General features: G+C 37.4%; 1 protein-coding gene across 1 annotated transcript in view; it reads left to right on the forward strand.

Moving 5' to 3' along the window:
• LOC113395377 (atos homolog protein A) overlaps positions 1-13,800 on the forward strand; it is a 61,269-nt gene extending 47,469 nt beyond the window's left edge. The window contains exons 2-9 of the mRNA XM_026632977.2: positions 4,078-4,209; positions 5,515-5,625; positions 6,074-6,210; positions 9,132-9,263; positions 9,341-10,933; positions 11,288-11,579; positions 12,645-12,883; positions 13,303-13,800. Coding sequence (XP_026488762.1) covers positions 4,078-4,209; positions 5,515-5,625; positions 6,074-6,210; positions 9,132-9,263; positions 9,341-10,933; positions 11,288-11,579; positions 12,645-12,883; positions 13,303-13,684 — 3,018 coding nt within the window. The 3' untranslated portion in view covers positions 13,685-13,800. The remainder of the gene's footprint in view (positions 1-4,077; positions 4,210-5,514; positions 5,626-6,073; positions 6,211-9,131; positions 9,264-9,340; positions 10,934-11,287; positions 11,580-12,644; positions 12,884-13,302) is intronic.
• Positions 13,801-14,769: the final 969 nt, after the last annotated feature.

The raw sequence follows: 14,769 nt of genomic DNA on the forward strand, positions 1-14,769 counted from the left end.
TAGAACTGCAGAACGCGATATGACATCACTCTCCAGTTACATCATCATTTCAGTAATGTTAGAACTCACGTCGTATTTCACTCGTGAAATGAAAATTGACTTATTGTATGTGTGTGTTTTTAATGCCGCTAATCGTCTTCGGACATGTTAAGATCTCGCTTTTAAATAGTAGTTCTACTTCATTACTAAAGTAACTTTTAATTTGTTGTCGTCCTGACCGATTCCGCCCACGGTTCTCAATCTCCAAGGAGATCGACCAACTACGCAGGACACATGTGTGTGTAAATACAGGTGTATTCTCTTAATGGATAGGACAACAAATCTGATATGATGAGAAAGATCAGACGCGGGCTTTCGTGCTTTCTGAAGCATGGGTGTTCTACACTTTCAACTTCCACACAGGAAAAATCCAAGAGCTTTTTTCGGTCCGACCTGAAATTTAAACCCAGTATCTAACCTCGGGATCTAGCCACTACAACAACTAGGCCTGTTAATAATATCATATGTATATCATGGAAGTCATAAATAAAAATGATTATGTTTAATCTCTGAGTCGCGATGTACATTAGGACTGTTATTTATAAACGATTACTACACACGTTCAGAGCTGAAATTTCCCAGTGACGAGAACATGTGAACCTTAAACGACGATTGCGGCCCCTAACAGGACAAGCATCGCTGAGCTATCACGTCTCCATTTCATGCTCGTTGGCGAAACATCAGATGAAACTCTGACCTCTGGAGCGTGCTGGTATAAGCTCCAAAACTTACCTCCGAGAGGTGAGAACGTCTTATCAATGGTGGTAAACGTACTAAAACGTAGCCAACGTTACACGCACCACAAACTGGAGTTATTTTTTTAATTTGTTGCATGTCAGTTCTATAATGTTCTGAACTCTGTGTTTCGACTATTTAGCGGAAAGTTTTTTAACTTTCTCGTTGGTATATTACATATATAAATATTTTTTTGTAGTCTTGTTCTTAAATATCAGTTAAATGTTTTAATCTAATTACCACAGGTTATGAGTGTCTTGGTTTTATCTATTTATATCAGGTTTTTTAGCGGCTTCGCGCGGGTGTAGTTTACGAATAGTGAAAATTATATGATATAGCACTCAGTATTAAAATAGCTTTCTGTCTGTGATTTTTTTTTTAGAATTGGATCATTAGTTTCGGAGATTATCGCTTACTTACAAACAAACAAATTTTGCGTCTTCATAATATTAGTATATTTATGTAGAGATGATGGATGACGTATGATTCTTAATCGAAAATCCGCGGTTCAAACCCAGGTAAGCAATGAAACGTGGAATACGCTATCTAATCAATCAAATAATATATGAACTCCAGGGGAGGAGACCTGACGATCTACCCCTAAATAGTAAGCGAAGCCGCTGGCGACAACTTATGTAATCTTGTATTGAATAACGCCTCGTCTATGATTACAATAACGTAAAATATGAAGATAAAGTGTAACAATGAAACGAAACTCTTTGTTTCCCGCTCGGTGGGCGCGGCCTGCGCTCACCTTGACCCGGAGCGAGGGAGATGGCTTCATTCGGTCATAGTTTTGTAAAACTAAAATTCCTATTGATAATCAATTTTATTGACACAGCAGACTTATCAGTTCGAAACGTTGCAATGTTTGCTGTAAGTTATGAAACCTTTTTGGTTCGTTTTTTTTTTTTTTATTTGAAAACGAAGCTAGTACAATCACTGTCAAATGTAAATCTCATTCTGCCAATGCGCTTCTAACCTTAGATGACAAGATATATTTTGACAGGCAAGACAAGTTTATCGTGTATGTCATTACACTGGCTAACTCATATTTTTAACCGAAACCTGGCGGGATGCATATTAGACATCATTTTAAAAATGTGATGTTCCTTAATATAAAAATACTGACTTAGGATAGGATTATCCTGTCATAATTTTAGAGAAAATCGCGGACATACAAACATACATACGTATGGAATATAAATGAATAAAATAGAAAATAGTGGAAAACATACATAATAGAGAATCTGAAATTTAGTTTACTAAATAACCTGCATAAGAATATTACCAAAATGCTATTGCAATGAAATAAATAAAATAAAAGGTTATAAAAATATAAATAGACAATAGATTATATGATTTATAACTTCAAATTTTAATCAATTAAATAATTATTGTTGATTTGTTTTTATTACACAATTAATAAATAATAGTAATTATTAAAAAAAATTATGATATTCAATACCCGCCTTTTTACATGTTTTGACAGATAATAAAGACTAACATACTTTGACCTACATTCGATGCGTACCCATATTCAGCCTAGATTCGCTTCAAGCGCTTTACTGTTCAGTGAAAGGTAGGTAACTGGGTCGCTGCAGCGGGACAGTTGTTCGAGTAGTGTTCTATTTTTAAAACTGTGGCGTTGGCAACAGCTCTACAAATTAGGGCATGGTTGCACTTAGGTTTTAAGAATTAATACTCTGTGTACACGCGACGTCGTAGGCTTTGTTCTTTTAATGTTTATTTTTTAATGTAGCTTTAGTGTTGTTCGTAGCATTTTGATAATGAATGAGATGAATGAATTTAAATATTGTTAATAAAAACATAATTTTATTTTGAATTTAGCGAATGCAATTTTTTTTATAGTAATTTTTGGCAACGATTTCCATTCGCTTTGTTTGGAGTACAAATTTTTGGGAGAGTCGGTTCTCTAGCCCTCATTTCACGTGCCTTCGGCGGGTCAAGGTTGTTCTGGTTTTGAGGTCGGGTCGTATTAACTGGCTGGTTAATTCGAAATTTCTTCATTTTCTTATTTCGAATAAATTATAGTTTGTTTATCATTATTAAAGTACATGTTATATGTACCAAAGTACTTCATGTTTAAAGTGTAGGAGCTGAGCTGGTAACTACGGTACGGTACTGCTAGTTGAGTGATTTAAAAATGGCAATATATGTTTGTCTATCTTCTGGGGTCTCTTGGCAGGAATTAATAATTCTAGATGGAATTCCAGAAGGAAAATCGAAAGTTCCTTCACTGGTTCGTTGTTTGCAATTCTGCTTAAACGTATTCATTGAACTGTTGTTCGTACTAAATTAATAAATAAGTAATAAATAAATATATTTTTTGATTTGTTGTGTTATTGTTTCCAACAGATTTTTAAAAAAAGAAGGTGGTTCTCGATTCGATTGTATTTAAATTCTTACTTTGAAATACTCTAAAGTTGAGAAAATACGAGTGTTTTTTTTTATTGACTCGAATTTTATTTATAAATTATTATCTAAGTGCTATTTAACTAATTTTGTGGGTCAGTTGTAATACATGAAATTGTGTTATTGGTTGTTTTGGTTTTATATTAATCTGCATGGTAGTCGACCAGTTAGTCCATAATGTCGTAATCTCTGTTATGTAAAAGTGCTCAATGTGTCCTTTCGGTGTAAAGCCTTTTTGACAAAAAAAAATCAGCCGCAGTTCGGAATCTCTCGGTGTAAACCGGAAGTGCCTCGTAAACGGGCTCACGTATACGAGTCTGCACTATAATATCCATTGAGTATGTTCGGGCATTGAAGCTCACCATGGCATGATCACGTGCTTATCGTGTGATGACGTCACGTGTTCTGTAAAGGTTTTGGACTACTGTCTGTAGGTTTGTTTTATCAGCTGCGGCAACTTTGCATTCTTTACATTAAAATTTTTTTTTTTTTTCGTATATGTCAACTAAAATTAAATTTAAAAAAAAAACATGTTCCATATAAAGAGCCTATATTAATAGCTTAGAATCGATAATAATTTATACATACATAATAAAACTCGTGAGACTGATACTTATATATAACTTTTGATAAGGTTCCTGGGTGGTTTAATTTGGACCGGGTGACGCAGACATCGAAAATTTTTATTACAAAAAAAAAAATGAAGTCGGGACGGACAACTAACCATAATTGGTTAGCTGTATTTATTAGGTCACACCCACTTAAACACAAACAAAAAAAATTAGATCAAAACTTATATAGCCGTTTAGAAGGCATTCAGTGACATATACATATAACATAGCAAATTAATTTTCATTTCATTTACAGATGCACAGTAACGAACCTCCCCCAGCGACGGGAACGGGGCTGCTGCTCCAGCTGGGCCGGCTGGTGGTGCGCGCGCGCAGCTCCAGCCCCGCGCCCCGACGCCACCATATCAACCCCTCCACTAGCCAACAGGTATATTATATCTTTAGACCTTTACCAACCACTTTTAGGTCTAGTCTAGACTAAGTTTTTATGGATCTCGAGGTCCTTGTTTTAAATCATACTTATACATATTAATTTTTGGGTATTTCCGTCTATTCGTCATCAGTTATATATCCTCATGTTTCAAAATTGGTACTGTTAATACTCGCCGTACTTCGGAAACCTCGTAAAGCAGTTGTGGAATCCTCCACGCACTTCCCTGACCACCTGGACCGAAATCATTTTAGTCGATATCATCAGCAGTTTATTAAATTTAGAAAGGGCAATGAACTATATCGTGTTATCATTTGAAGGACGAGTGAGCCAGTTCAATTAGAGGCCCAAGGGACGGAGCAAAGTTGGTCGCAAGACCAGCATTGCATGGCAATTTTACAATATGATAAAACTGTTCTACTGTTTGTAAACATATCTATTATTTAGTCCAAAAAATAACATTTTATACAGCGTGTTCATTTTATATATATTTATTTTGTTGTATGTCTTCAATTTTTGTATTACTATAGATCTAGTTTATATGACTTTATTACAGGTTCCAAAGGACATAAGATCCGATCTTGGCAATCCCGGATCGGATCACGTAATCTCAATATATTATGTGACCGGTGGGAGGATATATTTCACTGTCCAAATGTACTAATGTCGTCTGTAAGATATCGCTTAGCGATAAGATCGCCTGTCGTACCGAATTATATGTTTCTATAAATCTTTTTAGTATTTTAACCTTTTTTCGTTTATTTGTTACTCTCTAACATCTTAACCGATCATTATGAAATTTCGTACGTCAATGTTCATACGTTGTTAGGTTACAGAAATAATAAATAAATATTGGACAACATCACATACATTACTCTGTTCCAATGTAAGTAGCTAAAGCACTTGTGTTATGGAAAATCAGAAGTAACGACAGTACCATAAACACTCAGACCCAAGACAACATAGAAAACTACTGAACTTTTTCTACATCGAGCCCGATCGAATCGAGCCCGGGACCTTGGAGTGGCGTACCCATGAAAACCGGTGTACGTACTACTCGACCATGGAGAAATGGTTATAGGGTCTGTTTTCTCACATGGGCAAAGCCGCGAGCTTGAATTAGTGAACGAATAAAGAATTAGTAGTAAAGGAAGATCTCAAGATTGATCATGTCAATTTCCAAGTTAGATAGATATCTCCAAAATGATCTGCCGTAATTTAGAGGATGTTCTTCTAAATTCTCCATTATGTCGGAATATAAAGAATGGATGGTTCGTGATCCTTGTTTCGTTACCATTTCAGGTGATTACCCAACCGAAGCCGGAGACGGACGAGCCCAAACCAGCAGTTGAAGCTCAACTCAACAGCCACGTCCACGCTCTATGGAATGACCAGATACCCATCTGTATCGAGGTATGTTCGTAAATCTTCACCCAGTAGCTGTAATTAGTAAGGAAAAGTCTGTAATTGTCCCACTACTGTAAATCAAGACCAACAAGGTTTGAAGCTTATTTCACGACGCTGATCTAATGCGGGTTGGTGAATATTATTGGTTGGTAATTATATTTAAACATGCAGGTGTTTATTTCGCGATGTATTCGTTCACCACCGAGCAAGAGATGATTTATGGTATAGGTATCTGAATCTTGGGTTGAAATTTATCTATCCTATCTACTGGTACTAAATAAAATATACCTATCACTTAGGAGAACTCAGTTCCACTGCTAGGCAAAGGGCTAAGTGTTAAGTGCTCAAAAAAGACAACTTTATTGTTTAAAAAAAAAAAGAAGTTTAATCCTGGAAAAGTCAATTCGATCACCAATCTTATTCATTAGTAAAACATATCTGCACACATCTTCAGGTGCTGCTGGCTCCGGATTGTCAAGAGTGCTACGCCTCCCTCAGCCGAGTGGAAGAGGAGGGCATGTATGACAAACTCCACACACAGCAGAAGGCATTGCTGCTCGAACGATGGACTATAAGGACTATTACTAGCAAGTAAGTTTCAACGATTTGGCTATTTTTTTATACCATGTACCAGTTCGGTGGCCTGGCAAATGGGCCACTTGATGGTGAGTCGTCACCGCTATCTAGTACACATAGATATTGGTACTATGATGTGATGTCATTTATGTCTGTAGCTAGACTAGCTCAATTACCGTTCAAACCGGAACAGAACAATACTAAATATTGCTGTTTGCTGGTAGAATATGTCAAGTACCTACATAGAATTGCACAAATTAATACCACCAAGTATTTGCAGAAGCGTTTACAAAAGTTCTTGATGCTTAACCAAATAATAGCGTTACAGTTTGAATTAAATGAAACTGATAGTGATAGTTTGAAGTTTCACAAAGCAACACAAGTTCCCCTTGGGACATATCGTCAAAATTCTAATGTTCACCCGCACCACCTAGATATCCAAAAATCCACAACAGCGCATTTTTTAAGACATTCTCTGCCTCGCACAACCACTCTGTGGAACCAGTTTTTCCGAACCGATACGACTTGGGAACCTTCAAGAAAAGAGCGTACTCTTTCCTGAAAGGCCGGCAACGCACCTGTAAGCCCACGGTGTTGTAGATGTTCATGGGCGGTGGTAGTCACTTTCCATCAGGTGAGCCTCCTGCTCGTTTGACATAAAAAAAAAACTTCTTGGGGTATCGTATTGGTTACTAGAGTGAAGTACCACAGATATTTTTACTCGGACTATTAATAAATTAAAATGTCATGTCAAAAAACATTAATCAACAAGGCATGACTAAACAATGACTATATAAATTTGTTGTTCGTTGATTTCCATACAGGATACATTTTATTGTATTTAATTGGTATAACTATGTAAATTGGTAATTACATTTAAATTACATTTTAGATATTTCTAACTTTGCCGTTTTATAGATTCAAGTCATTTGTAAAAAATACATTGGTAAAGAAGGCATATTATTCGATATAAGATTATATTGATGATAAAAAAGCGTGGAGTTAATGCTTGTTGACTTCCAGGCAGGAGACATAACATACATATATAATTGTATTTAACTAACACGACTGTATTTTTATATGTTGAAAAAGAGTAACTACTGAGTTTCTTGCCAGTTCTTCTCGGAAGAATCTACATTCCGAACCGGTGGTAGCTTTACTTTAAATAATTTGTTAAATGACGATTCAAGAGTGCTTGTAAAAGCCTGCTTGAATAAAGTATATATTTGAAAAATAAAAAAGTAACTAATATGCTTTAAATTTAATTCAATACTGTAACATGACGATTCAAAAGTGAAAAACTTATTTCAATGATGCAATAAAAAAATTTGTTGACATTAGGTGCATGTAGCAGTTAAAAAATCTTTTGAACGCCCTCATTATCTTACACAAGTAGTCAAGGTTACTTAATAATCAGCTTTAAGCTATTTGACAAAAAATTCAATGAGATGATATATGGCCCACAAATAGAACTAGAATGAAAGCCTTATGATGTATGATATAAAGATTAATTCGGTACAACCTATCCTTTAGTAATAACACCTATAAACTTCAACAAAAGTATTTGATAGCAAGCAAATGATAAAAACTCATTGAAATAATATCTGTCATTTATCTGTCAAAAGATGACATTCATTAGCATATTTTTTTTTATGTGTTATATAATTAGATTCTGAGTTTTGACTTCCTTTTCTTCTTTTTTTTTTTTTGTTTTATGATTGTTGAATTAATTATCTATGTCATTATGTAAATTTTTTATTGATATATTAGATATTCAGAACTGTGTAATATATATATATTGTTAGAGTGCTTAAATAAAAACATCAGAATAAAATAAAAAATATCTTTAAACGGTTGGATTTAATGAAATGTTGCTTTTATTTCTTTAAATGTAAGTAATTTTTCTAGGTTGGCTAGGTAGGTATTAAATGAATTTACATACTATATTTAGATAATTTTAAAGGCATGAGATATAATGTATGTATTTTTTGTCAATGTGTTAGCATTTGCCCCAATTGTGAATATATGCTTAGCCCAAAGGTTGACTTGTAGATAGAAGGCGTTGACACAGCCTATTGTTCCGTTAAATGATTTGGGGACAGTGACATGAAATAAACCTTCTATACTTATAAAATCGTTAATCCGACTGTATATTAACTCACAGTCAAAACTATTGAGTCAAAAATTCTTTGGATTTAACGGCGGAAATGGGAGGGGTGACTTTGTATGAAGGTTACTGGCTAGTGAATAAATTAAAGATCCGTTTGAAGGGCAAGTGATTTTATATAATGAATCACACGTGGGTCAGAATATCTTGCATACGTAGTCGATGACGTAGAGCGATGACGTCATAAGAAATAGTTTATGTTTCTCAGTGCCATATAGTCTGTGGGTTGAAGCACTGTACTATTGTTAGATTAGATACCATTTAATGTTTAAAGTGCTAACTTTACTTGGTGTTAGAGCTCTGTGCAAACTCGTCTAGGTAGGTACCACCCATACATCAGATATTCTACTGATAAACGGCAATACTTAGTATTATTGTGTTCCGGTTTGAAGGGTGAGTGAACCAGTAACTGCAGGCGCAGGCATTTTAGCTTCTGAAGTTTCGCATTGGTGTGATGTAGAAATGGTTAATTTACAGTGCCCATGTCTATGGGCGGTGGTGATCATTATTTGGTAACAATGTGAATTATATTGCCGAAGGTGTAAATTGTCCAGCCGTATTTGATTCCTACTTTCTTCTCTTGTCATCTAAAAAAATTGTTTGTGTGTGTGTGTATATTTTTAAATTAATAGTAGTAGTTTATAATTTGAATTTAAACATACAAAGAGCTCAATTTAATACTTTTATGAAATAAAGGCCATTGTCATCATGAAACTGAAAAATATACTATCTAGTAAGTGAATGGATACAAATGGCGTTTTTCTTCCAGAAGCCATGAAACACCGTCGGCTATTACCCCCCACTGGTTACTAAACGCGGTTCGCTCCCAGCTCCACTTCTCCCAACTGTCAGCTTGGAAAGCCATCATCAAGAAGACCGATGACAAACCTGCTGAGAGAAGGTAATTTGAAGATACACTTAATCATAAATCTGATAGGTATTTTGCCGTATTATTAAATTTTAAATATATATTTTCAGGAGAAAGCTGAGCCGTGAAACGTGCAACTTTAAAAAAATAGAAGCAAACTGTGACGAAACAGATCTCGAAGAACGCAAGCTAAACGTCGTCTACTCCATAAAAATACCGGGGGAGAGCTACAAAATAGCCGACTTCCCGAGACCACCCAATGGCCACAAGTTTCCGGTAACAGATATCGGGAACAATATCTATCTGAAAGTGGTCTTGGAAAGTCTGCCTCGCTTAGACGATATACCAGTAGTTAAATGTACCTGCCAGAAGAGGAGAGCTAGAGAAGAAGTGCCTAATGTGCACGACGAGCTCGTGGGCAAACTGAATGATCTCACACTGGGCCCAAGGAACACCAAGTACCCGTCCGACGCCAACATCGGATCGAATGGCAGACGCATATCTATCATTCCCAACCAAGGCATCGAATACATGTACTCCTGCCTCGACAAAGACAAGAAGATTGTCGACGACAGGATGTTGACGCCGTGCAGCGAAAGCGGGAAGCACAAATGCAGTTGTGACGACGAATCCGACGACAAAACCCTCAATACCAACTCCTTAAACGCCCAAGAAACGAAGAAGCTAGACGAACGGAGACTGAAAGAGATAGCTAAATACAAACGCCGTTTGAGAAAAGAGAGTAAACTAAAAAAGTTGTGCGATAGTACGTCGTCGGAAGGTGACGGGTTGAAGGCTAAGGAAACACATACGTCCATACCGATATTACAAGCCGCTAGATTCGACAGATTCCGAGCGATTGGCTGTTTCAGAAATCAGACTTATTTAACGCTACCCGCCAGTCGCATCGAGAGTAGGTCGCCGTTCGTTGAAACCATGAGCATACCACCGACCGAGTTCAGGAGGACCAATACAGTGGCAACCCAGACGGAGGACATGTCGTGTCAGTGTGGCAACTCGCTCCAGATGAAGTGCGTCGGGTGTTTGGACAGGGGAATGGTCAGGTCGCAGGGAAATTACAATCTGGCATCTATAGAGAGCGGGGCGAGGCGGAAACGCGAAGAGGACGAGAAAGCGTTTAAGAAGCATAAATGTGATAATATTAGCAGTAATTCACAGTGTGATATAAGTTTAGATAATTCTAGTGATAAGTGTGACGGCATTATAAAGAGGCCAAAGTTGAGACGTTACTTCCCGATAGTGGACCGTATCGAGAAGGTTATAAGTGACAGATTCGCGCAAAACAACGATATACAGGAGTTAAATTTGAGGGACGATGACACGGTTTTCTCTATACCGAAACCGGAACCGAAACGGCAGAAGACGTTCTCGATAAGCGACGATTACGTCCTTTACGAGAAATGTGACTACGGTACCTTTGACAAATGTGACGTCGAATCCCCTAGGGAGGAAATCGAACAGAATGGCTTTAAGTTTCCCGATCCTAAAAAGGGTGGGCCCGATAATCAAGTGCCTTCGCCCACGGAAATGGATCGATTTCGATGGAGGTTCGATTCTGCAGCATCAATGGTGTTTCACAATAAGACGGGACTCCCCCTAACGTCGAGTCCCGCCCCGTTGAGAAGAGGAAACAATTGTTTTGATTTTGATGATTCGATTAACGGCGTGTCTGGTATTAAGAGGTATGATTGATTGTTTAATTATTATAAGTTATAATAAAAAATATACATAATGGTTAAATATATATTATATAAAAACTTTTTGCAATAAAACTTATTCGTCATTTATAAAAACGTTGAATGAAAATGGTCCCAAAAGGATCCCATGTGGGATGTCTTTTGTTTGTGGTATGTCTTTAAATACGATTTGATTTAAGTTAAAACATGTGCACCAAGATCATTTAACTCGAGATACTGTATATTCTTGATATTATTAATAATAGAAAGATTTGTCACTACCATCATCTTCTAATGGTCAGATCCGAGGCAAAATATATTCCATGTTTGGATATGCTTATCATAATTTTCTCATTGCAGCGCGCTGTTCCACCCGATCTCGCCGCCTCCCCCCGCGCCCGCGTCGCCCGCGTCCCCCGCGCGCGGCCCTCCCCCCCGACGCGCCGCGCCCCCCCGCCTGCGCCTGGGCCCGAGCACGGGGCTGCTGGGCAGCTTCGAGGAGTCGGCGCTGAAGGGGCGGCTGGAGCCCGTGGCCACGGTGCAGGGCTTCGCGGCGGAGCTGGGCGCGTCGGGCGCCTTCTGCCCGCCGCACCGCCGCCTGCCCGTCACCGTGTTCTTCTACGCGCCCGGCGGGACCAACGCGCCCTACATGGTGAGCAACAGCTTGTTCTTACATCAGAACCCCTGGGCTGCTTATATCCGCGTCAAATCTTGTTTGTGTTCTCTTTCATGTGGAGTGGACTATACGTTTTCTATACTCCTTATAATGTGTTTGCGAAGTTTCCTGGTGATCGGATTAGTAAATAAAACGGATTGATAAAATTATACCTTATACCATGTCAACCATATCAACCATAACAGCTTGAATTTGCTATGGACAATGTTGCCAACCGAACAGAGACAGATAATATTTCTTTGTTCTCGAGTTCAGTTTCTCTTATGATTCGAAGACTTTTTTTTGTAACTCGAAGTCAATTCGCGTTATTTACGTATTAATATCAATAATAAAATAGTATTATGACTAGATTACATCAATTTCCAATACAATGCTTTAGAAATAACACAGCTGTTAATGAAGGCTGATTAGAAAGGATGACTTGATACTATATTGTAAATCTGACTCCGAACGTACAGTTCCAATAAGTCGCCGTGATATTATAACAAAAATCAAAATCGAAATATACTTTATTCAAGTAGGCTTTTACAAGCACTTTTGTATCGTCATTTAACAAACTATTTAAAGTAAATCTACCACCGTTTCGGAATGTAGATTCTACCGAGAAGAACCGGCAAGAAACTCAGTAGTTACTCTTTTTCAACGTCTAAAAATACAGTAATGTTAGTTAAATACAATTGGAAACCGGCTGTCTTGGTATGGGCATGTTATGCGGAGGAATGAGGACCATGTTGTGAGAAAGGTTTTGAAAATGGATGTGGATGGATATAGAGGTAGGGGAAGACCCAAGAAACGATGGATGGATTGTGTGAAAGACGATATGGTTAGAAAGAATGTTACTAGTGAGATGACGTCCGACAGAGAAGTACGGAAGAAGAAGACATGCTGCGCCCACCCCAAGTAAAATTGGAATAAGGGCAGGAGGATGATGAAGTTAGTTAAATACAATTATATATGTATGTTATGTCTCCTGCCTGGAAGTCAACAAGCATTAACTCCACGCTTTTTTATCATCAATATATAACGTAACCACAATTCCAGGGGCACATCAACCTGGGTCCGGGAGGCTACCGCGTGGCGCGCTCGGGCACCGTGCAGGTGTCGCTGTTCAATCCGCACGGCACGCTGGTGAAGATGTTCGTGGTGCTGTACGACCTCACCAGCATGCCCCCCCTGGCGCGCACGTTCCTGCGCCAGCGCACCCTGTACATGCCGGCCGGCGCCGACCCCCCCGCGCCCCACCACATGCACAAGTGGCTCCGGTACCTGATTCATCTGAGGTAAGTAATATAGTTTATGGTAGAATAATATTTCTGAAGTTTGCCTCATTAGTATAGTGGCTAAATTTTGAAGCCTCAAGTCAGGTATGTCGAATTCTTATAACTCGGCAAGTAAAGCAGTTAAACCTTCGTCTGAACTCACTTCGTCGTGTCCAGTCCATAAGATAGAGATAATGGAGAGTCTGTGCTTACCCACACATATATATTTCATAATATCTCCTGTAAGCCTTTTAGTTATACATAAATATTCTCTTGTTGGTAGGACTGGTGCCAATGACTCCTACTTAGATAAAAAAAAAAAAACAAATGTTCCAATTTTGAACTATTTTCAGTTTTAACTAAAATAATGTAACTGTTGTTTGATATTCGCACTACCCCGATTCAATAATGTAACTTATTTAATTTTATTTCTATTTCAGATTTATGACTTCAAAATCTGGAAAACTGTACCTGCACACCGATATCAGGATACTGGTATCCCGTAAAGCCGACTTAGATACGGCTACCGCACATTCCGCACTATTCCGCCCTCTGCCGACCAATCAGAACAAGGACGACGAGGTCGCGTCATCGTTGACCAATAAGAGCACAGAGCGCGACGGCCGAAACGCTTCGGACAATCAGAAACCGGGATTATTGACCAATCGCACGCCGAACAGAGTTTTTGGCGGTTGCAGCGATTTCGATACTGAGATAAAGAATGAAATGCGCGAATTCGGTTACGAGAATCAAAATGGCGTCTCGTACGAATTGAGAAGTTTCACATACGCCCCAGAGAACCCTAAATATTCGCCGCGATAATATTGGGCTAGTTTGATGGACGTGGTGTATTTGTTTTTTAGTGCCTGTCGATGTATGTAATAATTTTTGTGTTAAAATATGTATGTACTAATGAAAAGAATATATTTTTTGGTTTTATATACCTTCGTGTTTGATTTTAATTCCATATTTGAAAATTTAAAATACAGAGTAATGTATGTGTAGGTACTTTTCAAATATCTTATGCCTGTAGTTACACTGCCTTAGTCATCCTTCAAACCGGGAAACAAAAATACTAAGTCTCTTTGACGGCAGAATATCTGATGAATGGGTGGTACTTACCCAGGTTTGCAAAAGGATCTAATTACCAACTAAGTACCAATTAAGTACTATTTATTTTATGCATAATTATAGCCTTGGAGGGGCTAATCTCCTTTGAATGTCAATTGTCGAAGTTTTTCAGAAGAACATAATTGAAATAAAATAATTAATTGAGATAAAATCATGGCAGAAATTACATACAGTATTAGATAATAGATTAATTATTGTTATCTGTATATTACAGATGAGTATCTGTCATTATAATATTATACATATTTTTAATCTAGCAACATTACCATTGACAGATACTGTCAGGGCGGGAAAATTGACTCACTTTAGATTTTAAGTTTAATATAAAATTGTTATAGGAAATACTAATAAACGACGTTTTATTTGAGTTTAGATCAATTTATTTCAAAAGCAATAACGATTCATTGATTTTAGGTTTACAGCCGGTTATCTGGGTAACTCTTTAAGAATACTTAGTACTGTTGTGTTGCGGTTTGCAGAGTGAGTCTATGTGATTACTGGCATCTTAGTTCTATAGGTTAGCGTTGTTAAATATTTTTTAATGTCAATATAATATACAGTAATTATAGTAATAATGAATATAAATAAATTAGTCATTTCATTATTAAGATATCATTTAATGTATTTTATCGTTTACACAAACACAAATAATAAATAAAAACGAATTAAAATCCAACAACGCGTCGCACTCACTCAGGAAAATGAGTTCAGTGTCATTTTGCAAATTCTCATATGTCATAACATATAAGTATTCGTTAATTAAATCGACTCAACGA

This window comes from Vanessa tameamea, chromosome 28 (genome assembly GCF_037043105.1).
Source record: "Vanessa tameamea isolate UH-Manoa-2023 chromosome 28, ilVanTame1 primary haplotype, whole genome shotgun sequence".
NCBI lineage: Eukaryota > Metazoa > Arthropoda > Insecta > Lepidoptera > Nymphalidae > Vanessa > Vanessa tameamea.